Below are 25,852 nucleotides of genomic sequence, written 5' to 3' on the forward strand. Positions count from 1 at the left end.
TACATTATTGGCATATTTTCTGGAAAGGCTTATTTTATTTAATTTTTAAACCAAAACTGTTATTTCTATTTTTTTATAATTTGTCAATTGGTTCCGATATAACACCCAGTACTCATCCCAAAAAGTGCCCTCCTCCATGCCCATCACCCCTTTTCCCCCACCGCCTTCAATCCTCAGTTTGTTCTCAGTATTTAAGAGTCTCTCATGGTTTACCTCCCTTTCTGTAACCGTTTTCCCCCCTTCCCCCTCCCCCATAGCTCTCTGTTAACTTTCTCCTGTTCCACATATGAGTGAAAACATATGGTGTCTTTCTCAACGACTGACTTCACTTAGCATAATACCCTCCAGTGCTATCCACGTTGCTGCACAGGCCAGATGTCATTCTTTCTCATTGCCAGGTAGGATTCCATCATATAGCTAAACCACATCTTGATCCATTCGTCAGTTGATGGACACTTACGCTCTTTCCATGATTTGGCTATTGTTGAAAGTGCTGCTGTGAACATTGGGGTACATGTGCCCCTATGCATCAGCACTCCTGGATCCCTTGGGTAAATTCCTAGCAGTGCTACTGCTGGGTCCTAGGGGAGTTCTATTGTTAATTTTTTGAGGAACCTCCACACTGTTTTCCAGAGGGGCTGCACCAGTTTACATTCCCACCAACAGTGTAGGAGGGTGCCCGTTTCTCCGCATCCTGGCCAGCATCTATAGTCTCCTGATTTGTTCATTTTAGCCACTATGACCGGCGTGAGGTGGTGTAACAGTGTGTTTTTAATTTGTATTTCCCTGATGAGTGATGTTGGGCATTGTTTCACATGTCTCTTGGCCATCTGGATGTCTTCTTTGGAGATATGTCTGTTCATGTCTTCTGCCCATTTCTTCACTGGATTGTTTGTTTTTTGAGTATGGAGCTTGGTGAGTTCATTATAGATTTTAGATACCAGCCCTTTANTGTCTTCTGCCATTTCTTCACTGGATTGTTTGTTTTTTGAGTATGGAGCTTGGTGAGTTCATTATAGATTTTAGATACCAGCCCTTTATCCGATATGTCATTTGCAACTATCTTTTCTATCGTTCTGATAGAACACTATCAGAATGATAGTTCTGATATAAGAACTATCATTCTGTCGGTTGCCTATTAATTTTGTTGATTGTTTCCTTTGCNCAATATTTATTCTTCTAATCCATGAGCATGGACTATTTTTCCGTTTCTTTGTATCTTCTTCCATTTCCTTCATAAGTTTTCTGTAGTTTTCAGCTTACAGATCTTTTACATCTTTGGTTAGGTTTATTCTTAGGTATTTTATGGTTATTGGTACAATTGTGAATGGGATCAGTTTCTTGATTTCTCTTTCTGTTGCTTCATTATTGGTTCTAAACCTTATTCTTAAAGATAATAGAATTTAAGCTTGACGAGAGAAATAGTTTTTGATTCTCATATTCAGAATGGAGTATCACACATAGACCCAACTATGAAGTCAATGAATATAAGGCCATGCTTTCTTCAATTTTATAATGCCTGGCATAAAACCTATACCTAAGAAATGTTCACAAAATAAATTATGAATGAGTATACATGAATGAATGCCTGAATAAGAGGAATAACTGAGAAAATGGGAAAAAACACAATTCTTAATATTTCATTTCTGCTTTTAGGCAGTCTGACTGCATAGAGAGCAGGAAAACTAGTAACCAAAGTTACATAACACTAGTCACAATGGACACTGTTGTGTCAAGAAGAAAAAGAAAACAATGCTATAAGGATGATGTCTCCCAACATGTGAGGCTTTCCTGGTCAGGGAACCAGTAATTTACAGCTTTCTGAAGCCATGTATTTAAAGTTGATTTGACCACTCTTTTCCAATTCTGCTTGGTGGATTTATGTGGAACAGAAATTAAAATATGATTTTCATTTATAAATTACTATTTATACTAATTTCAATTTTACTTATCAAGAATATTTGCTTTTTATTATTGACTCAAATAATACTGTGTTAAAAGACAAGGAAGAATATATAAAGCTTCTGAATTACTTTAAATGTTATTAATTTAAGGTTTAGTCAACAGAAAATACTAACTTTTTAATTCTATGTTTGTTATCTATGATCAATATTTCTGGCATTAGAGGTAGGTCAGAGAAATTAAGAACTGTATGGAACAATTTAATATTCTGTTCATCTTAAACTATGCATTATCTATGGCATCTCAATTGACTTAATGAGCTAAGAAACATGGTCAGACTTACTTATTCAGAGTAGTTGTCTTATGATGGTTCTAGTGGCAAGTAAAGCATTAGTCACCTTAGGGTCATGTGAAGTGATGTCACCTCATTAAGTACATCAGTGACTATAAGACAGTTAACATTATGCAGGGTGCCTGGGTGGCTCAGCTGGTTAAGCCTTTGACTTCGGCTCAGGTCATGATCTCGCGGTTCCTGGGTTCGAGCCCCACATCAGGCTATGTGCTGACAGCCAGCTCAGCCTGGAACCTGTTTCAGATTCTGTATCTCCCTCTCTCCGACCCTCCCTTGCTCATAGTGTTTCTATCTCTCTCAGAAATAAATATAAAAAATTTAAAAAAAAAGACAGTTAACATTATGCTTCAGAACTACATCAATTAGAAGTATTAGTTTCTATAGTGGCTGTGGGCTAAAACTATTTAAAATAAAAAATATACGATCTTTTCAAAAGTAATTTACTTCCAACATAGTACTCATAATAAATGCTTTATAAAACAAATTACTATGGAACACTGAGTTTTTATTTTATTATAACACCATAAGAAGTTATTATGTAAACATAATCAAAAAACAAATTATAGGAAACAATAAACTGATGAGTTATCAAGTGACGTGATTGCTTTAATTGAGGAGGACACTGTATTCAAACTTTAGCTACAAAGATATTACTACACAGGGCTCACTAGACTTGTACAAACTGAAAAAAGGCAGTAGAATGTCTGGCATTTCGTTTGTAATAAGAGAAACCTCAGGGCGCCTGGGTGGCTCAGTCGGTTAAGCGTCCGACTTCCGCTCAGGTCATGATCTCACAGCCCGTGNNCTGTAATTTTTTTAACTTAGTCTAAACCTCAGAGATTCTCTGCAATTGAAAATTCTGTAGTTGCTTCTCTCCTGAGATTTTTTAAATTAAATAATATAATTTATTTTATTTCTTTCCAAATTTCCATAAGTATAATTGTATTTAAAAAAATTTTTTTTTATGAATGTCTGGTGGCTCAGTAGGTTGGGTATCCAACTCTTGATCTCAGCTCAGGTCTTGATCTCACAGCCATGAGTTCAAGCCCCATACTGGGCTCCAACTGGGCATGAAGCCTACTTAAAACAAAAGTAAGATAAAGTAAAATGATTTTTTAAAAATCACACAAAATTTTTAGTAGCAAGAGTAAAATCTCTTTATCTTACTTTGTTAATCTGTAATCACTTTGCTTGATTTCCAAAATGATTACTTTGGAACATGAAAAATAAAATAAATCTAGAAAATTTTAGAGTCTAAAATACAGATCAACAGTATTTTGATACAAGATTGAGAGTTATTACCTAGAAATGGTGGATAAACCTAGGGACCATGGTCACAGAAGACGGATCCTTCAAGTACCCAAAGTTTAGTGAGGGACTTGAAAAGGGATCAGAAAAAAATGAAGAGGTGTGTGTTGGGAATCCTCAGAGCTATCTTCTAGCTGGGTGATTCACTAGAAGGACTCACAGGATGCATTATACTCATAATTACAGTTCTTCCCCAGTGGAACCACAAAGGACATGCTTAATTCTTCTAGCAACATATGTGAAGCTCATTAGAGACTCAATGCCCATGGTTTCTGTTTGGAGCTGGTCAGACAGGCATCCTTTGTCTAGCACATATCAAGATTCCAGACTCCCCAAAAGGAAAGCAAGTGCTCTGCGTAAGTCACATTGTTTATACAATTTAGGCACAATAAGCCTTATCATTTAGGGGAAGCTTTGTCTGTATAGGAAATTGTCTACTAGCTAAGTTCCAGATACTAGCCAAACATCAGCCTTGCAGGCAGGCCCTTCTAAGGATAATCAGTCCCAGACCAGCTTTTTTCCAAGCAAGAAGGAACTAGTAAGATCAGAGGAAAAGCAGAAGAGTAGCTCTACAAGCCAAGTGAAGAAAATACTTCTAGAAGTGGTAAGATGTTAGGTGGAACAGGTAAGTAGAAAAACGTAAGATCTGAGGGGCACCTGGCTGGCTCAGTTGGTGAAGTGAGCAACTCTTGATCTCAGGGTTGTGAGTTCAAGTCCCATGTTGGGTGCAGAGATTACTTAAAATTAAAGTAAAATCTTTGGAAAAAAAGAAAAAAGAAAAACAGAAAAATGTAAGATGTGTGACCTGCTCATTAAATGCTGTTATGTAAGGGACTAACTACTATGAACCTTGATCTTTGTGAGCGAGCAGCATAAAAGCAAGCCTGATTGGAAAAGTTTAACAGACATTAAGGTGAGAGGACTTAGAGATAATAAATCTAGACAGACAACTCTAAATTTGCTACAAAGAACCTAGAAACTGACAGTAGCTGGAGAAACATAAAGGATTTTATAAAAATAGGAGATATTACAGCAATGCATAGATTCTGACATAAATGATCTAATAGGAAAAATATTTTTCAGATTTTTCTCATTCAGATGAGGAAGAAACTTGATGAAGTGATCGTACTTTATGTAAAAAGGGAAGACAAGAAGCTATGTAAGTAAAGGGGGTGGTCTAAGGCACAATGACAATCTCTGGTAAGAGAAGACAAGGCAGAATATATGGTACAGATGTGGGTTGGCTGGCAGATAGAAGGACGGGAGATAAGGGTAAATTCTAATTGTTTCTATTTTTGAAGTGAAATACAAAGTAAAACCATGGGCTGGGGACTGGAGAATAGAATTTGTACAGACAGAAAAAGATGAAATACTGTCTTGTAGAATCAGATAGCAAATAGCTTAGGAAAATTCAGTAGAACCACCAATAGCATTGAGGACCCACCTGTATCAGTAGTCAGTACTTTATAAGATAAAGGGAAAGAAAGGTAAGAAAGATGATGGTATACAAAGGAGTCAATATACTGGCCCACAGAATTTATACTGCATGAGGAAGGAAATAATGAAAAAGTAGGTCCTTAAGGGTAGTAGAATCAATCAATGATAGGTCCTGGTAATGCCAATTATTTGGAACGTCAATTATTTGGAATATTTGTTGGAGGCAGAGTACAAGAGAAAATTGGCTGGAAAAAAATGGAAATGGTCATCAAAGAAAATATTTGCAACTATAATTCAGTTACTGGTAACATAAGTCTAGGATATGACTACTGGAGTGGGTGGTAAGGAACTGAAAACAGTATTATGAGATGAAGTCAAGAAACTTAAGAAGTATTAAATCTTTAAGGAATTAGAGAAATGGCTCTCAATCTGTGAATAACTACAATAAGAAGCAAGTGAGACAAAAGACTAATGTTGTCAATTTCAAAGATGTCGGGTTACAGGGAGGACAGGAGGCATGAGAGTATGGAAGTCCCAAAAAAAGAACATGGCATTTACTCCAACTCCAAAGTAAATGAGGTAATAATATAGCACAGCATCTGACACACAGTAAGCACTCAATACAGGTTAGCTGGTAGTAGTAGCAACAACTGCAGCAACAGCAGAAATAATAGTGGACTTTAATATTTTTAATACATTTAATTTTTTTAAGTTTATTTATTTATGGGGGGGAAGGGGAGTAGAGAGGGGAGGGACAGGGAGAGAGAGAATCCCAATCAAGTTCTAATTAAAACTGCAACATCACCTCTTCCCTGGGTCACCAGTTTCGCAGCTTACCTTGCAGATATTAGACTTTCCAGCCTCCATAATCACAAGCCAATTCCTTAAGTATGCATTAACTTACACACACACACACACACAACTCCTACTGGTTCTCTGAATATTTATCTAAACTTAATCTAACATCTTGTTCTTCTTATCAAATTAATAAGATTTGATAGGAAATTGTTTTTCATATTTCTTTTAGTAAAATGTAAGTAAATAACATTGAAAATATTAAAAATTTTTTTGTTGTTTATTTATTTAGAGAGACAGAAAGAGACAGAGTATGAGCAGGGGAGGGCAGAGAAAGAGGGAGACACAGAATCCAAAGCCAGCTCGAACTCATGAATCATGAGATCATGCTCTAAGCCGAAGGTGGACGCTTAACCAACTGAACCACCCATGCATCAGAAAATATTAAATTTTTCATCTGATTTCTTCTTAGTATAAATTTTATTTTTAAAATAAATTTCAATATTGCTACATTTAAAAGTCAACCTCCCTTCCAAGTCACATACTCAGTAAATCTTCATGTTAACATTTACTGAGCATCACCCATGTGCCAGGTACTTTGCTGGTCTTGGGAAGATAAACAAGTACCTAAGTTCTTGCCCAAAGGAACAGCATCTAGACAGTAAACAAGCAGGCACACAATTTTAATATAACATAATAAGTACTACATGACACCTTTTTATAACCCACAACAAGTACCAGTTTGGTATACAATGAACTTTCTTTTCACCCAGAGATGAAGGCTGTTTAATACAGTTTTATGCCCAAGTCTAAGCTGCCCTTTTTAACTCAAATTTCAGTTTCCTTTTCGGAGTATAACAGGGTCTTCACTATTTACAAGTTACTTCTGAGCTGCAGAAATGCTCTCTCCATGCTTCTCCCTGTATTGCCCCATTCAATCGTGCCTGCCACACTACACAGAATGGGTGAGGACTATTTTTTCTTCCATCTGTAATGAAAACTTTAGCAGCAGACAGTAACTGCTCCAGGTCTATCAAATAGATGCATTCCATTGCTTTTTAATCTCAAAACGTTATGGTTACATCCCCATACTATAAATTACAAAACTAGTGCTTTCAAATAGAGAACAGGATCTAAAGCTACTATAAAGAACAAAAGAAGAAAGGGCTATATACACATGTATACAGTCTAATCATGAAATTATATTCAAGATACTGCTTATCAAGAGACTAGACAACAGGGTTGGGAGGGTCATAATTTCCATGTTATATTGTTCTGTGTTCTTTATAATCATTTTGCCATTTCCAAGTTTTATTTAATAGAAAATTCTTTTTATAAAACTCAAAGCAATGCTTTTTATCTTCACCATATGAACCAGATACTAATTTCAAAAGCAGTGTAGTCTCTATGGATGTCGGGTCAAAAATATGTATATAAAAAACAATGTTGAAAATACTGGCTGTATTATGTCAACTATTAAAAATGTCTTCCAGGATATAAAGCATTAAAATCAAAGCAATAGTGCTAAATCTAAGGGAACACACTCAACTTCTCTAAGAAAGAGAAAAGAGAAAGATGACATTTAACTGAAGTACACAGATCTATACTTAAAAAGTTAATGAAAGCATTTCTCAGTAATGGTTAGTTATTAAATAGAATAATGAGTTAGTAAAAGTTGAATTTCTTCTAATTAAAAAATGACTAACATGCCTAGAAATGGTATTAGAAGATAGAAAATATAATTTACTTTTATGGATCATTTTCAGCTAGCTAACTCTCATATTTCATTAAACCTGAATTATAACAAGAAACTCTTTACAAAGGACATCATTTTATCAGCTTATATAGAGTAAACCATGTACACGCTACATAAAGTAAAGAACTTCGCTAGCCTTTTTTTTTTTCTAGTTCCTGGGAAGTAACTTCTAAATAAATCCTTGGAATATTTCAAGTAATGGGAGTATTTTTGTTATTCATGGAAGGTGCTGCGACCCATATCCAACAGTTTATACTAACATGCTAACACCTGGTGAGCTCCTCTCTAGTTTACGCTGACGAGATGACCTAGATAGGAGCTGGTCACATCAAAAAGACTACACCAGAAAGATGGGATTGGAGGGTTAGACCTCTAAGCCATCTGACATCAGCCAGACCTCAGGAGAAAGTAGGGAGTCTGAGCCACAGAGGCAACGCAATATCAATAAAAACTCTGGACACTGAAAATCAGGTAAGCATGCTGGCTGGCAACAGGAGACTGATGTGGCAAGGGAGTGATACATCCCTGAGACGAGTAGAAGCTTCACATTTGGACCCTCCCAGGCCACACACTACACATCTCCCCTTTTGGCTGGTGCTGATTTGTAGCACTGTTCTGCAACACAACTGCAATCGCTAACTATAGCACTTCCCTGAGTTCTGTAAGTCATTTTAGTGATATCAAACTTGACAGTGTAATGGTAACCTCCATATTTGTAGCCAGAATAGAGGATGGCTTGTGGACCCCAATACTAGCAGCTGGTGTCTAAAGTAAGAGAAGTCCTTCTCTCTCTCTCTCCTAGAAATAAAAAATAAAAAAATTTAAAAAAAAATAAGTGAAAAAAAAAAGGGGGGTGCCTGGGTGGCTTAGTCGGTTAAGCGTCTGACTTTCGCTTAGGTCATGATCTCGCGGTTCGTGGGTTCGAGCCCCGCGTCGGGCTCTGTGCTGACTGCCAGCTCAGAGCCTGGAGCCTGTTTCAGTCTGTGTCTCCCTCTCTCTCTGACCCTCCCCTGCTCACGCTGTCTCTCTCTCTCTCCTAGAAATAAAAAATAAATAAATAAATAAACAAAGTAAGAGAAGTCCTGTGGAGGGTTACGCCCTTAATCTGTGACGTTTGGTCCACTCTGGGCAGCTGGTGTTAGAAGTCACTGTAAAGCTCCTCAAATACTTTTCTGAGAGATATAGAATGAGAATGGAAGAATGAGTCACATGGATAATCATTACCCATAAATATTAACCACTAACAAAAATGAATTTACAAAAATCAGAAAATGCTCATGATAGCTGTATATGAGCTACCAGCAGATTTTCATTGGCTAAAATGAATATTGCCAGTTTATATATTACTGATAGCTACCTATGCTTAATTACTTATGCAAAGTATGGTGTCAAATATATTTCAATCAATATATAATTTCCAAATATGACCATTTTTAGACCAGTTTTATAAGTCCTATCTAAGACCACGTGAGAAAACGCTCCATTACCAAATTATTCTACATTTTCCCATTGTGAAACACTACGTATTTGGTGTTCTTTCCAGTTTTATTGAGAAATAATTGACATACGTCACTATGTAAGTTTCAGGCATACAGCTTTATTACTTGACTTATATATATGGTGGAATAATTACCACAATAGGTTCTGCTAACATCCATCTGCGTGTACAGATAAAATGAAAAGGCAAGAAAAAAAGAAAAGCTTATTTCTTTTGATGAGAACTCTTAGAACTTACTCTCAACAAATTTCCTATAGATCACAGAGCAAGATTAGCTAAAATCATCATGTTGTACATTATTTCCTTAGTACTTATATATGTTATAACTGAAAATTAAACCTTTTGACCACCTTCTACCAACCCCCGCCCCCGGACCCCCACCCTTCTTCACCTCTGGAAACCACATGTCTGATTTCTTTTTTCTGAGTTTGGTTTTGTTTTCTGTTTAGATTCCACATATGAGATCATATAGTATCTGTCTTTCTCTGACTTACTTCACTGAGCTTTCAACCCACTAACAGTGTGCAAGGGTTCCATGTCAACATTTGTTACCTTGATCTTTTTTTTTAATCATTTTCTTAAATTTATTTCTTTATTTTGAGAAAGAGAGAGAATGTATGCATGCGGGAAAGGGGCAGAGAGAAAGGGAGAGAGCACATGCATGTAGGGAAAAGGTAGAGAGAGAGGGAGAGAGAAAATCCCAAGTGCAGAGTCCACCACAGGGCTCAATCCCATAAGCCATGAGATCATAACCTAAGCCAAAATCAAGAGGCAGATGCTTAACCAACTGAGGCACCCATGCACCCCTTTTATCTCTGTCTTTTTGATGGTCAATGTAACAAGCATGATGTGATCTCTTTGTAGTTTTAATTTGCATTTCCCTAACAACTAGTGATGTTGAACATCTTTTCACATACATTTGATCTAATTTTAAGGCCAAAATTATTAAAGCAAGAAGTCAGCAACTGAATGTTAAGTTATAAAATTAGTCAAATTATATATTATTCTTTAATAAGATTCAATGTGCATCAAAAATAATTATTTCAGTTGGCAATAAAAGAAACATTCCATGAAAATTAAATTCTACATACCTAATAGAAGTTTATTTGTGCAATGGGGACTTTCCTTTATTCAAAATATCTTCTTAAGGGGTGTAGGTGGGTCAGTTAGTTAGGTTTCCACTCTTGGTTTAGGCTCAGGTCATGATCTCACGGTCCATGAGATCAAGCCCTGCATCGGGCTCGGGCTCAGGCTCAGCCTAAGCACTGACAACATGGAGCCTGCTTAGGATTCTTTCTCTCCCACTCTCTCTCTGCCCCTCCCCGGCTCGCACCTGCACACGTTCTCTCTTTCTCAAAATAAATAAATAAACGTTTTTAAAAAATATTTTCTTTAAACCCTAAAGTTCCAGGCACTGAGCCAGGCAGCCAGCATACGATGGCGGGCAAGCTGGCTTACCACTGCAGTACAAGAGAGCTGAATAAGTTCAAAATTATACTTTATGGAGAAAACCAATGTGACAGAAGCACAAAGCATGAACAGCCACACAATCTGGGAAAAAGAATAAAAGGATAAAATTATCATACAGGAAACAAACCCATACATTGAAGGGTTTGAAGCAAAGACTAACATGATTCTAGGTGTTTTCTGAAAGGACATTAAAGGGCAGTGCAGAGGTTCAGTCGGTGCGGGGGAGGGGAGGGTTACACCAAAAAAAAGAAAAAAAAAAAACACTAGAAAAAATACCTGAGAAATAAAACAATGTTTACGGGATTAGAGAAAAGTAAATTTATTTTTAAATTCAGGTAGCAGAACCCACTGGACCTGTGTAATTACCTGCTGTGGGAGGCAAAGGGAACACAGGAGCCAAGGACGACCGGATAGCCAGCCGTCCCGCCGGAAAACCAGAAAGTCTGAGAAGAATCAAGGTAGTTTTGCATATATTGATTCTGAGGTCATGACATCCAAGTACAGATGTCCAATAGGAAATCAGATATATGGGCCTGCAGTTCAATTACAAAAATCAGGACTGGAATACAGACGTGTAAGTTATGAACAGACGGACAGTATATAACGTCTCTAAGGGGATGAGGTCAGTCAGGGAGTGTATGAAATGAAAAGAAGGCGTAGGACACAGACCTAAGGAATATCAATTTAGGAAAAGGTAGAAGTCATGGTCTTGAAACTAGACTTTTTTTTTTAAGTTTAAGAGAGAACGTGAGGGGGAGAGGGGCAGAGAAAGAGGGAGAGAAAGAATCCTAAGCAGGCTCCACACTGTCAACAAAGGCCCAGCCCAAGCGCGAGCTCAAGCCCAAGTCCACCAAGGGGCTTGATCTCACAAACCTCGAGATCATGACCTGAGCCAAAAGCAAGTGCCAAATGCTTAACCAACTAAGCCACTCAGATGCCCCTTGAAACCAGACGTTAAACTCTCCATCATTTGTGCGTGTAATGAAAAATAACTCTTAAATTCTTAATATAATTCTCAAAGCCTACATTAAAAAGATATGAGGTCACAAAAAATATTGTGTACCACTTATGTGCCAGTCAGCTTTTCTTATGTACTCAATTATTGCCTCAATAACTTTTTAAAATAGATGCCAATTATTAAGATAAGGCAAGAGAGAGCTTAAATAACCTGTGCCAGGTCACAAAGACATGACAGGTACAATCCAAAGGAAGTTGGAACCCAGAATTCCAAAGTGATTCTGTCTAACCTTACTGTATAAGAGAATCTACTATTAAACTTTTAAAAAATTATCTCGTGATAATCAAAATTTCACTTCACAAAAATTTAGGGTGAGAAGACAACCCAACTTTTTTATGTTACAGATAAAGAAATTGAGGTCCTTAGAGATTAAGGAGCTTAACCAAAATATAATACAGTACTCAAATTTAAAAAGACCTTGAATATGAAATACAAATAAAATCTATGATGAAATACCACCTTACACCTGTCAGAATGGCTAAAATTAACAACACAAATGGGGTGTTGTTAAGCGACCAATTCTTGATTTTGGCACTTAGGTCATGATGTCAGTTCATGAGTTCAGGACCCACAATGCTTATAGCACAGAGCTTGCTTGAGATCCTCTGTCTCCTCTCTCTCTCAAGCACTCTCTCTCTCTCTAAAATAAACATTAAAAAAACCCAACAACACAAGGTGACACTCAGGTGTTGGCAAGAATGTGGAGAAAAGGGGAACCCACTTGCACTGTTGGTGGGAATACAAACTGGTACAGCCACTCTGGAGAACAGTATGGAGGGTCCTCAAAAAGTTAAACCTAGAACTACCCTGCAATCCAACAATTGCACTACTAGGTATATAGCACAGGACACAAAAATATTTATTTGAAGAGGTACATGCACTCCGATGTTTACAGCAGCATTACTGACAATAGTCAAACTATGGACAGAACCCAAGTGTCCATTAATTGCTCAATGGAGAGAGAAGATGTGGTGTATGTACACACACACACACACACACAATGGAATACTGCTCAGCCATCAAAAAGAATGAAATCTTGCCATTTGTAACAAGGTGGATGGAGCTGGAATATATTCCAATAAGCAAAATAAATCAGTCAGAAAAAGACAAATACCATATGATTTCACTCATATGTAGAATTTAAGAAACAAAACAGATGAATATATGGAGGGAGGGGGAAGAGAGAAACAAACCACAAGAGATTCTTTCTTTTCTTTTTTAGTATTTTTTTTGTTTATTTATTGTTGAGAGAGAGACAGACAGAGTGTGAGTGGGGGAGGGGCAGAGAGAGANGTCAAACTATGGACAGAACCCAAGTGTCCATTAAGTGCTCAATGGATAGAGAAGATGTGGTGTATGTACACATACACACACACAATGGAATACTGCTCAGCCATCAAAAAGAATGAAATCTTGCCATTTGTAACAAGGTGGATGGAGCTGGAATATATTCCAATAAGCAAAATAAATCAGTCAGAAAAAGACAAATACCATATGATTTCACTCATATGTAGAATTTAAGAAACAAAACAGATGAATATATGGAGGGAGGGGGAAGAGAGAAACAAACCACAAGAGATTCTTTCTTTTCTTTTTTAATATTTTTTTTGTTTATTTATTGTTGAGAGAGAGACAGAAAGAGTGTGAGTGGGGGAGGGGCAGAGAGAGAGGGAGACAGAGAAGCGAAGCAGGCTCCAGGCTCTGAGCTGTCAGCACAGAACCCGATGCGGGGCTCGAACTCACAAGCCGGGAGATCATGACCTGAGCTGAAGTCAGACGCTCAACCGACTGAGCCACCCAGGACCCTAAGAGACTCTTTCTTAAAAAAATTTTAAGTCTCTATTTTGGGGGTAAGGGAGGCAGAGAGAGAGAGAATCCCAAGCAGGCTCCAAAGTGTCAGCGCAGAGCCCGACACAGGGCTCAAACCCACAAACCATGAGACCATGATGTGAGCTGAAATCAAGAGTCAAACAGTTAACAAACGGAGTCACCCAGGCACCCCGAGAGACTCTTTAAGATAGAGAGCAACATGAGGGTTGGTGGAGGGAGGTGGGTGACAGATGGGCTGACAGGTGACGGGTTACAGGAGGACACCTGTTACGACAAGCACTGTACGTAAGTGATGAATCACTGAATTCTATTCCTGAAACCAGTACTGCACTGTATGCTAATTAAATAGATCTTAAATAAAAACTGAAATAGAAAAATTAAATATAAACTCAGTTGTATTTAAAATAAAATAAAATAAGTGATCCGGAATAGTCAAAGCAATCTTGAGAAAGAAGAACAAAGCTGGAAGTGTCACAATCCCAGATTTCAGGATATACTACAATGCTGTGTGGTACTGGTACAAAACTAGACACATAGTTAAATGCAAAAGAATAGAAAGAAGGCCCAAAAGTAAACCCACACTTATACGATCAATTAATCTATGACAAAAGAGGGGCACCCGAGTGGCTGAGTCAGTTGAGTGTCCAACTCTTGGTCTCAGCTCAGGTCTTGATCTCAAGGTCATGAGTTCAAGCCTTACACTGGGCTCCATGCTGGGTGTGAAGCCTACTTAAAAATATGTATATAGATACATAACAAAAGAGGCAAAAATATACAATGGGGAACAAATAATCTCTTCAGTAAATGGTGTTGAAATCTGGACAGTTAAATGCAGAAGAATGAAAGTGGACAACTTTCTTATACCACACACAAAAAGAAACTCAAAATGGGTTAAGACCTAAAGGTGAGACCTAAAACCATAAAAGTCCTAAAAGAAAACATAGGCAACAATCTCTCTGACATTGGTCTATTCATCATTTTTCCTGAGGCAAGAAAACAAAAGCAAAAATAAAACAGTGGATCTACCCTAAAATAAAAAGCTTTTGCACAGCAAAGGAAACCATCAAAAAAAAAAAAAAAAAAAAAAAGAAAATAAGACAACCCTGAATGGGAGAAGATATTTATAAATGATTCACCCAGTAAGAGACTTAATATCCAAAATATATAAAATAACAACACCAAAAGAACAAATAATCTGGTTTAAAAAATGGCAGGAGACATGAATAGTCATTTTTCCAAAGAAGACATAAAGATGATCAACAGACACATAAAAAGATGCTCATCATCACTAATCGGCAGGGAAATGCAAATCAAAACCGTACACCTGGCTATAATCAAAAACACAATAAACAACAAGTGTTGGTGCACATGTGGAGAAAAAGGAGCCCTCGTGCACTATTGGTAGGAATGTAAATTAGGGTAGCCACTGTAGAAATCAGTATGGAGGTTAGCCAAAAAACTAAAAATAAATATAACCTATAATCCAGTAATTTATTCACTGGTTATTTAGGTTATTTAACAAACAAAACAGAAACACCAATTTGAAATATCCCATCTAAGCATATTTCAGTATTATTTACAATAACAAGACATGGAAGTAACACAGTGTCAAGTGAAATAAGCCAGAGAAAAACAAATACCATATGATTTCACTTACATGTGAATCTAAAGAACAAAATAAACAAACAGAAAAAAAAAAAAGCTCTTAAACACAGCAAATAAACTGATAGCTGCCAGAAGTTAGATGGATGACGGGGGTGGATGAAACAGATAAAAATCCAAACTTCCAGTTAAAAGTCAATCACAAAGATGAAAAATATAGCATAGGGAATAGTCAGTAATACTACAATAATGTTGTATGGTGACTATATTTTTCATGGTGAGCAATGAATAATGAACAGAATTGTTGAATCAATATACTATACACCTGAAATTAATAGAACACTGTATGTTATTTATACTTCAATAAAAAATTTCTATATATTTTCATGACGAAGCCATAATCAAAGACTTAGTATAGTTGCAATATTAATTTTTAGTTATATATATTTACTGGTATGATTTACATAAATTATAAGGGAATATAATTTAAAATGGACAGATGGTTCTTGGTATGCATTATATTTTATTTGTAGACAGCACAGTCACATGGAAGATTTCAGAAAGGAAAGTTACTGGGATGCTAATGAAATCTTTTTTTCTGAAAAGACAAAGCTCTTTCACAAGAGCCTGCTAATAATATTTTAAAATCAATTTAACACACCTAATGACTTACCTAAGGAACTCCTGGTCTGTTGACTATTTGGTGGTATGTTTTCCTTGGCCATGGAAATTAATATTTTACTGTTTTCAGAAAGCTTCTCTGATGCCTTTCCCTGAAAGAGACACAATATTTACAAAAGTACAGGAAAAATCCACAAAATACACAATCTATCCCAATACTTTTATTAAATGACTTGAAAAAAACTACACAGTAATATCATTGAAGAAATTTAAGTGTGAGGTTTGAGGAATTAACCAAAAGTATTTAATACTGTAATAAATTCTAATTAAATCTTAGAATTCACTTATCAACAAATATTCACAGTTCCTACTACATAGTGTCCCAAGCACTGGAAACATGAATGAAAAAAACATAGGAAAATCTCTGCCATCATGGAGCTCAAGCTATTGAGGGGACAAGCAACAAACATAATATATAATTAGTTTGTGTAATACGTAGAGAGTAACTGGTAAAGGCCAAGGAAAAATAAAAATAGAGCATGGTAAGAAGGGCCATAATGATGCACGAGGTATTAACAGACCTCAATGAGCATGATATTTGAACTAATACTTAAAGATCATGATTTAAGTACTATTTAATATTTTAAAAGTATAATAATGCTGTACTTAAAGCTCTGTAATAACCATTTGCAAACCCTGTAACGTAGTCCTAAGTGGGGAGTGGTTAAAACAATAGACTTTGGGGGTAGACATATGATGACTGCAATCCTGAATCTACCTGGAAATGTAACTGAATGAATTACTTAACCTCTTTTGAGCCTCACTTTCTTGATCTGTAAAACAAAAATATTCTACCTACTAAACAGAGGTATTATGTATGATTAAGTAAAATAGTACATGTAAAGTCCTTGACACAACTCCTTGACCAGAGCAGCTATTATGGAAAAAAGGCAAACTAGTATGGTGGTTAAGAGAATAAGCACTACAGTCAAGATGTCAGGAATCAAACCTTCTACCAACTCTCTGACCTTAGTCTCATTACTTAACTTTCCCATGCCTTAGTTTACCTTTTTAGAAAATGATCATAACAACAGTATTTATCTCACATATTCATGTGAATCATAAATTTAACTCTTAAGACTAAGCCTCATTTCTGAAAGGAAAAAGCCTTCAACTAAGAATACTCTATCCAGCAGGCTATCATTCAGAATAGAAGGAAAAATAGTTTTCCAGACAAGCAAAACTTAAAGGAATTCACTACCACTACACCAGCTTTATAAAAAATGTTAAAGTGGAAAGGAAAGACCACAGCAGGAAAAGAAAGGAGATCTGTCAGCTGAGTATCTGACTCTTGATTTCAGCTCAGGTCATGATCCCAGGGTCATGGGATCAAGCCCCACTTCAGGGTCCATGCTGAGCATGCACCCTGCTTGAGATTCTTTCTTCCCCTCGGCCTCCCTAAACACTTGCATGCACATTCTTGCTCTCTCTCTCTCAAATAAAAATTTAAAAAGGAGCGCCTGGGCAGCTCAGTCAGTTATGCTTCTGACATCTGCTCAGGTCATGATCTCACAGTTCATAAGTTTGAGCCCTGCGTCAATCTCTCTGCCATTAGAGTAGAGCCTGCTTAAGATCTTCTGTACCCTTCCCTCTGCCCCTCCCCTGCTCATAATCTCTTTCTGTCAAAAATAAACATTTTTTTAAAATAAATAATATAAGTAAACATTAAAAGAAAATTTTAAGAGGCACCTGGGTGGCTCAGTCAGTTAAGTGTCAACTCTTGATCTCAGCTCAGGTCATGATCTCCAGGTCTGTGAGATTGAGCCCCTCATGGGGCTTAGGATTCTCTCTCCCCCTCTCTCTACCTCTCCCCCATTAGCACGTGCACTCTCTTTCTCAAAATAAATAAATAAACTTACAGAAATTAAAAAGTAAAGTCTCATTCCACAGGTATGTATAATCATAATAAGATAGAATAAATCCTTATAAAACCAACATGGAGGATGGAGGCTAGAATACAGAAGCAGTAAAATCAAATGTATCTATAAAAATCAGTCATGGAATTCACAAAATAGAAGGATGTAAAGTATGGCACCATACACCTAAAACATGAGGAGAAGGGAGTAAAAATTCAGTGCTTTTATAATGGGTCCAAACTTAAGCGACCATTAACTTAACAGAGACTGCTATATGCATAAGATGTTGTATATACACCTAATGGTAACCACACATCAAAACCAGTAATAGATATACAAGAAATAAAGAGAAAAGAATCCAAACATATCACAAAAAAACAGCTATCAAACCACATGAGAAGAGAGCAAGAAAAGTAAGTAAGAACTATAAAAATAACCATTAACACAAGTAACAATATGGCAATAAGTACATAACTATCAATAATTACTTTGAATGGAAATAAACTAAACACTCCAATTCAAAAGATAAAGGGTGACCAAATGAATAAAAAAAGCACACAAGAATTGCTGCCTACAAGAGACTCATTTCAGACCTAAATACAAATGCAGATTGAAAGTGAAGGGATGGAAAAACATTTATCATGCAAATGAAAGTGAAAAAGAAAAATGGAGTAATGATAATTATATGGGACAAAACAGACTTTAAAAAACAAAGACTGTAAGAAGAGACAAGAAAGGACATAACATAATTATAAAGGGAATAATTCAATAGAAGGTATAACAATCGTAAATGTTTATGTACCCAACATGGAGGTACCCAAATACATAAAGCATTTATTAACAAACATATTAGTACTAGTAGTAGTATTGATAGTAATACTAGTAATAGTAGGGGACTTTACCCACTTACAACAATGGACAGGTCACCCAGACAGAAAATCAACAAGAAAACAGTGGCTTCAAACGACACATTGAACCAGATGGATCTAACATATATTCAGAACATTCCATCCGAAAACAGGAGAACATTCATTTCAAGCGCACAGGGGACATTCTCCAGAATACATATTAGAATCTCCAGAATCACATATTAGCAACAAAATAAGACAACAAATTCAAAAAGACTGAAGTTATATCATCCATCTNCTCAGAACATTCCATCCGAAAACAGGAGAACATTCATTTCAAGTGCACAGGGGACATTCTCCAGAATAGATCACATATTAGCAACAAAATAAGACAACAAATTCAAAAAGACTGAAGTTATATCATCCATCTTTTCCATCCACAACACTTTGAAACTTCAAATCAACCACAAGAAAAAATCTGGAAAGAACCCAAAGATGTGGAGGTTAAAGAACATGCTACTAAACAATGAATGGGTCACCCAAGAAATCAACGAGAAAATCAAAAAATACATGGAGACAAATGAAAGGAGAACACAATGGACCAAAATCTTTGTGACATAGCAAAAGCTGTCCTAAAAAGGAGGGATTTTAAGCAATACACAACTACCTCAAGAAGCAAGAAAAACTGCAAAAGCTAAACTTAACTTTATTTCTAAAGGAGCTAGAAAACGAACAAACAAAACCCAAACCAGTAGAAGGAAATAATAAAGATTAGAGCAGAAATAAATGAAATAGANAATTGGACAACCTAGAAGAAATGGATAAATTCCCAGAAATATATAATGTTCCCATTCTGAATCAGGAAGACACAGAACATCTGCACAGACCGATGAAACTGAATTAGTAATCAAAAAACTGCCAATAACCAAAAGTGCAGTACCGGACCCGTGCAGCTTCACGGGTGAATTCTACCATTTGAAAGAAGAGTTAATACCTACTCTTCTCATATTACTCTAAAAAATAGAGGAAGGAAAGCTTCCAAATTCATTCTAGGAGTCCAGCATTACCCTGGTGTCAAAACCAAACAAAGACCATACCCCCCTAAAAAAAAAACTACAGGTCTGATGAACATAGATATAAATGACCTTAATAAAATATTAACATACGAAATCCATCAATACACTAAGAAAAATCATTCACTAAGATCTCATGAGCATTCCTGGAATGCAAGAGTGGTTCAACATTCACCAATCAATCAACACAATAATCAACGAGAGAAAGGCTAAAATCATGTGATTATTTCAGTACATGCAGAAAAAGCATTTGACAAAGTAGAACATCCATTCATGCTAAAAACTCTCACCAAAGTAGGTTAGGAGGGAATATATCTCAATATAACAAAGGCCATATGTGAAAAATCCACAGCTAACATGATTAACAAAAAATTTGCGAGCTTTTCGCCTAATATCATGAACAAAACATGGATGTCCACTCTCACCACTTTTATTCCACATAATACTGAAAGTCCTAGCCACAGCAATCAGACAAGTAAAAGAAACCAAAAGCATCCAAATTGGTAAGGAAGTAAAACTATTTGCAGATGATATGATAACTCTATATAGAAAACCCTAAAGACTCCACCAAAAGACTACTAGAACCGATAAACGAATTCTGTAAGGTTGCAGGATAAAAAAAAAAAAAAAATCAACATACACAAATCTGTTGCCTTACTATATAGTAATAATGAAGCAGAAATCAAGAAAATAGTCCCCTTTACATCTGCACCAAAAATAACAAAATGCCCAGGAATAAACTTAATCAAGGATGTGAAAGACCTGTACTCTGAAAACTATAAAACACTGATGAAAGAAATTGAGGACCACAAAAACAAATGGGAAAATATTCCATATTCATTTACTGGAAGAACAGACATTGTTAAAATGTTCATACAAGCCAAAACAGTCTACAGATTTAATGCAATTTCTGTCAGAACAGCAACAGCATAAAAATAGAATAACAGAAATAGAACAAATAATCCTAAAATTTGCATGGAACCACAAAAGACCCAAAGGAGCCAAAGTAATTTTGAAAAACAAAAACAAAACTAGAAGTACCACAATCCCAGATTTCAACGTATACTACAGAGCTGTAGTCATCAAAATAGTATGGTAGTGCTACAAAAATACACACAGATCAATGGAACAGAAAATAGAACCCAGAAATAAACTCACACATACATGTTCAATTAATCTGCAACAAGAGAGCCAATAATATGCAACTGGAAAAAGGCTCTTCAACAGATGGTGTTAGGAAAACTGGACAGTGACATATAGAAGAATGAAACTGGATGGTCTTATACCATACACAAAAATAAACTCAAAATGGATTAAGACCTAAATGTGAGACCTGAAACCATAAAACTCCTAGAAGAAAACACAGGCAATAAGCTCTCTGACACTGGCACAGTAAGTGCCAATAAGCTCTCTGACACTGGCACTTTCTTCTTTGAAGAAGAAAACCGAAACGGGAGGCATCACCATCCCAGACTTTAGCCTCTACTACAAAGCTGTCATCAAGACAGTATGGTACTGGCACAAAAACAGACACATAGACCAATGGAATAGGATAAGAGAACTCAGAATGGGACCCAAAAGTGTCAACTAATCTTTGACAAAGCAGGAAAGAGCNAGGAAACCATCAACAAAAAGACCTACCCACTAAATGTGAGAAGATATTTGCAACTGATATAAGATGGAAGGAGGTTAATATCCAAAATGTACAAAGAATTCCTACAACACCACCAAAAAAAAAAAAAAATCCATTTAAAAATTGGTAAAGGACGGCTAACATCATCCTCAACAGGGAACAACAGAGAACTTTCCCCCTGAGATCAGGAACACGACAGGGATGTCCACTCTCACCACTGCTGTTTAACATAGTGCTGGAAGTCCTAGCATCAGCCATCAGACAACAAAAGGAAATAAAAGGCATCAGAATTGGCAAAGAGGAAGTCAAACTTTCACTTTTTACAGATGACATACTATACATGGAAAACCCAAAAGACTCCACCAAAAGGCTGCTAGAACTGATACATGAATTCAGCAAAGTTGCAAGGTACAAAATCAATGTACAGAAATCAGATGCATTTTTATATACCAATAATAAAGCAACAGAAAGAGAAATCAAGAAACTGATCCCATTCACAATTGTACCAATAACCATAAAATACCTAAGAATAAACCTAACCAAAGATGTAAAAGATCTGTAAGCTGAAAACTACAGAAAACTTATGAAGGAAATGGAAGAAGATACAAAGAAATGGAAAAACAGTCCACGCTCATGGATTAGAAGAATAAATATTGTTAAAATATTGTTAAAATGTCGATACTACCCAAAGCAATCTACACGTTCAATGCAATCCCAATCAAAATTGCACCAGCATTCTTCTCAAAACTAGAACAAACTATCCTAAAATGTGTATAGAACCACAAAAGACCCCGAATAGCCAAAGTAATATTGAAGAAGAAAACCAAAACGGGANGGCAAAGGAAACAATCCATAAAACTAATGGGCAACCGACGGAATGGGAAAAGATAGTTGCAAATGACATATCGGATAAAGGGCTGGTATCTAAAATCTATAATGAACTCACCAAGCTCCATACTCAAAAAACAAACAATCCAGTGAAGAAATGGGCAGAAGACATGAACAGACATATCTCCAAAGAAGACATCCAGATGGCCAAGAGACACGTGAAACGATGCCCAACATCACTCATCAAGGAAATACAAATTAAAAACACACCGATACACCACCTCACGCCGGTCATAGTGGCTAAAATGAACGAATCAGGAGACTCTAGATGCTGGCGAGGATGTGGAGAAACGGGCACCCTCCTACACTGTTGGTGGGAATGTAAACTGGTGCAGCCCCTCTGGAAAACAGTGTGGAGGGTCCTCAANGGGAGGCAAACCATGAGAGACTCTTAAATACTGAGAACAAACTCAGGGTGGATGGGGGGTGGGGGACAGGGGAAAGCGGGTGATCGGCATGGAGGAGGGCACGTGTTGGGATGAACACTGGGTATTGTATGGAAACTAATTTGACAATAAAGTATATTTTTTAAAAAAGAATAAAAGAAAGGAACTTAAAACTTAAAAAAAATTTTTTTAATAAATAAATAAAAATGGGTAAAGGACTGGATACACATCTTTCCAAAGACCTACAGATGGCCAACACACAAAAAGATGCTCAGTATCACCAATCATCAGGGAAGTGCAAATCAAAACCACAATGAGATAACACCTTGCACCTGTATTAATGGCTACACTCAAAAATACAAGAAACAAGCACTGGTGAAGACTGGAGAAAAGGGAACCCTCATGTTCTGTCAATGGGAGTACAAACTGGTACAAGCCACTGTGGAAAACAGTATGGAGCTTCCTATATTTTCACTACTGGGTATTTACCCAAAGCAAATGAAAACATTAATTCAAAAGGATATATGCACTCCTATATTTATTGCAGCATTATTTACAAAAGTCAGATATAGAAGCAACCCAAGCATCTATCCATAGATGAACAGATACATGTATATATATACATTTATACACATTGGTGTATAAATGGCATATGTATCAGCCTTAAAAAAGAATGAACTCTCACCATTTGGAACAACACAGATGAATCTAGAGGGTATTATACTAAGTGAAATTAAGTCAAAGAAAGACAAATACTCTATGATTTCACTCATGTGGAACTGAAGAAACAAAACAAACAAACAAGAGAACCAAAACAACAGGTTCTTAAATATAGAGAACTGGTGGCTGCGAGAGGGGAAATGGCAGGGGTGAAGAGCAGGAAGAGTGTACTTAGAGTGATGAGCGCGGAGTAATGTACAGAACTGGTGAATCACTAGATCGTACACCAGAAACTGATATAAACCTGTATTTTAATTATACCGGAGTTTTAAAAATGAAGAGAATACAATTAAACTAAGCCTCTTCCACACACAGCAAACAACAAACTTTAGCTATGTAAGTAAACTTCCCCCATAATTAAACTGCCAATGTTACTGACCATCTCACCCAGATGCCCATACCGTTGCCAATACGAATGCTATAGCAGATGAGACATGGGATAACGGGTAAGCCAGGACTGTCTTGGGCATACCAATATATATGGTTACTGTGATTACAGTGGACTCTATGACGGACAGCTTTAATCCATATCCTGTATATTGACACACTGAACTCACAAAAGAAGGTGGTACATCTGTCCAGATTAGTGCTATAGAAGAGCTTCGGATAGTATCTAGCATAGTCTCAGTATTTACGAAGTGGATAAACCACTTTTTCACCAAAACTAGGAAAGCTTTAAGAAAGGTTTTTCAAATACTGCTTTCAAGAACACTTGAAGAAATTTCTAATCTGAAAAGCAAAGATCCCAAAATAAATACAAATAAATTCACTATTCTCGATTAAAATAAAAAATTTAAGACACTGACTTACTTAAAAGATACTTTTCATAAAGAATGAGAACTTTTTAGATCTATTATATTCTGAAAGTGCCTTGTACAAAAAGTAGTCTCATCATTTTATGAAGCTCAGCAATTATTAAAACCCTAATAAGAGAGAACAAACTGCGAGATACAAAACACATTCTGTACATTACTCCGCGCTCATCACTCTAAGTACACTCTTCCTGCTCTTCACCCCTGCGATTTCCCCTCTCGCAGCCACCAGTTCTCTGTATTTAAGAACCTGTTGTTTTGGTTCTCTTCTTTGTTTTGTTTCTTCAATTCCACATGAGTGAAATCATATAGAAAACACAGAAAAACTGCATTCAAAATCAATGTAATTTTGTCCGGAGTCAGGCTCTCAGACTCAGAATGACAGGACCCAAACTAAAGTATGAAAAAAAAGATTCTCACTCATAAAAGAGGATGTTTTGCATTTTACACAGGACTAATCTTCAGAGACAATTTTAATGAAACATATTAAAAGAATATTATTAACTTTACCTTCATTTCCATGTAAGGTGGATCATTTTCCAATTCTGCTTTGTCTTTGGCCAGTTTGGCTTTTTGCTCTTCAATAAATTTATCCAAATTATCAGCCATTTTGCAGATACTAAAAAAAAAACAAACCAAGAAAAAAAAAACACTTCAATGACCACAGTTTTACCCCAATATTTTTAGGCTAATTAACAATATGCAGGTTTAACCCACATTTAATATTCAATTTCACTTACCAAATTGAGAAATTCACATAAGCTTGACCAAAACATGCGTGACTGCTTCTCCCAACCCACCCCCAAAACCAATGACATCTGAAAATAAAGAATATGCACAACCACCATTTCTCTCCCACACACACACACTTTGATTCATGAATCAAAGCATATTTTTTTTAGTTTTTTTAAAACTATTTGGAGGTAATTTTGAGTTAACAAAAAAGGTACAAATAAGAATAGCAAGAACATCCATACTTTTGTTTTTAACTTTCATTTATTATTTTTAATTTACATCCAAGTTAGTTAGCATACAGTANACACCCAGTGATCCCAAAAAGTCACTTCCTTAATGCCCCTCACCCATTTAACCAATTCCCCCACCCACAATCCCTCCAGCAACCCTGTTTATTCTCTGGGAGAGTCTCATAAGTTTTGTCACCCTCCTTGTTTTTATATTAGTTTGCTTACCTTCCCTTACGTTCATCTGCTTTGTATCTTAAATTCCTCATATGAGTGAAGTCATATAGTACTTGTCTTTCTCTAATTTCACTTAGCATAATACCCTCTACTTCTCCATGTGGTTGCAAATGGCAAGATTTCATTCTTTTTGATTGCCAGGTAATACTCTGCTGTGTATATATATAGACATATATATATACGTATACACACACACACACCACATCTTCCTTATCCATTCATCCGTCAATGGACATTTGGGCTCTTTCCATACTTTGGCTATTGTCAGTAGCGCTGCTATAAACACTGGGGTGCAAGTGACCCTTTGAAACACACACCTATATCCCTTGGATAAATACCTAATAGTGTAGTTGCTGGGTTGTAGGGTAGTTCTATTTTTAATTTTTTGAGGAACCACCATACTGTTTTCCAGAGTGGCTGTACCAGTTGGCATTCCCACCAGCAGTGCTAAAGAGATCCTCTTTCTCTGCATCCTCACCAACATCTGTTGTTGCCTGAGTTGTTAATTTTAGCCATTCTGACGGGTGTGAGGTAGTATCTATCTCACTGTGGTTTTAATTTGTATTTGCCTGATGATGAGTGATGTTTAACATTTTTTCAGGTGTCTGTTAGCCACCTGGATTTCTTTGGAAAAGTCTCTATTCATGTCTTCTGTCCATTTCTTCACTGGGTTATTTGTTTTCTGGGTGTTGAGTTTGATAAGTTCTTCATAGATTTTGGATACTAACCCTTTATCTGATAGGTCATTTGCAAATATCTTCTCCCATTCCATCGGTTGCCTTTTAGTT

General features: G+C 36.5%; 1 protein-coding gene across 10 annotated transcripts in view; it reads right to left on the reverse strand.

Moving 5' to 3' along the window:
* CSPP1 (centrosome and spindle pole associated protein 1) overlaps positions 1-25,852 on the reverse strand; it is a 132,598-nt gene that overhangs the window by 92,659 nt on the left and 14,087 nt on the right. For 9 of the 10 annotated variants that reach the window (XM_077751771.1, XM_077751773.1, XM_077751772.1 and 6 more), the window contains exons 1-2: positions 24,376-24,478; positions 15,642-15,741 (exon numbers count right to left, since the gene is read on the reverse strand). In XM_077751771.1, the coding sequence (XP_077607897.1) occupies positions 15,642-15,741; positions 24,376-24,474 (199 nt within the window). In that variant the 5' untranslated portion in view covers positions 24,475-24,478. Of the gene's footprint in view, positions 1-15,641; positions 15,742-24,375; positions 24,479-25,852 lie in introns of those variants that run through there. The other variant, XM_077751774.1, reaches the window with a different exon arrangement.

The sequence above is a fragment of the Crocuta crocuta genome, unplaced genomic scaffold (assembly GCF_008692635.1).
Source record: "Crocuta crocuta isolate KB4526 unplaced genomic scaffold, BGI_CrCroc_1.0 scaffold20, whole genome shotgun sequence".
Lineage (NCBI taxonomy): Eukaryota > Metazoa > Chordata > Mammalia > Carnivora > Hyaenidae > Crocuta > Crocuta crocuta.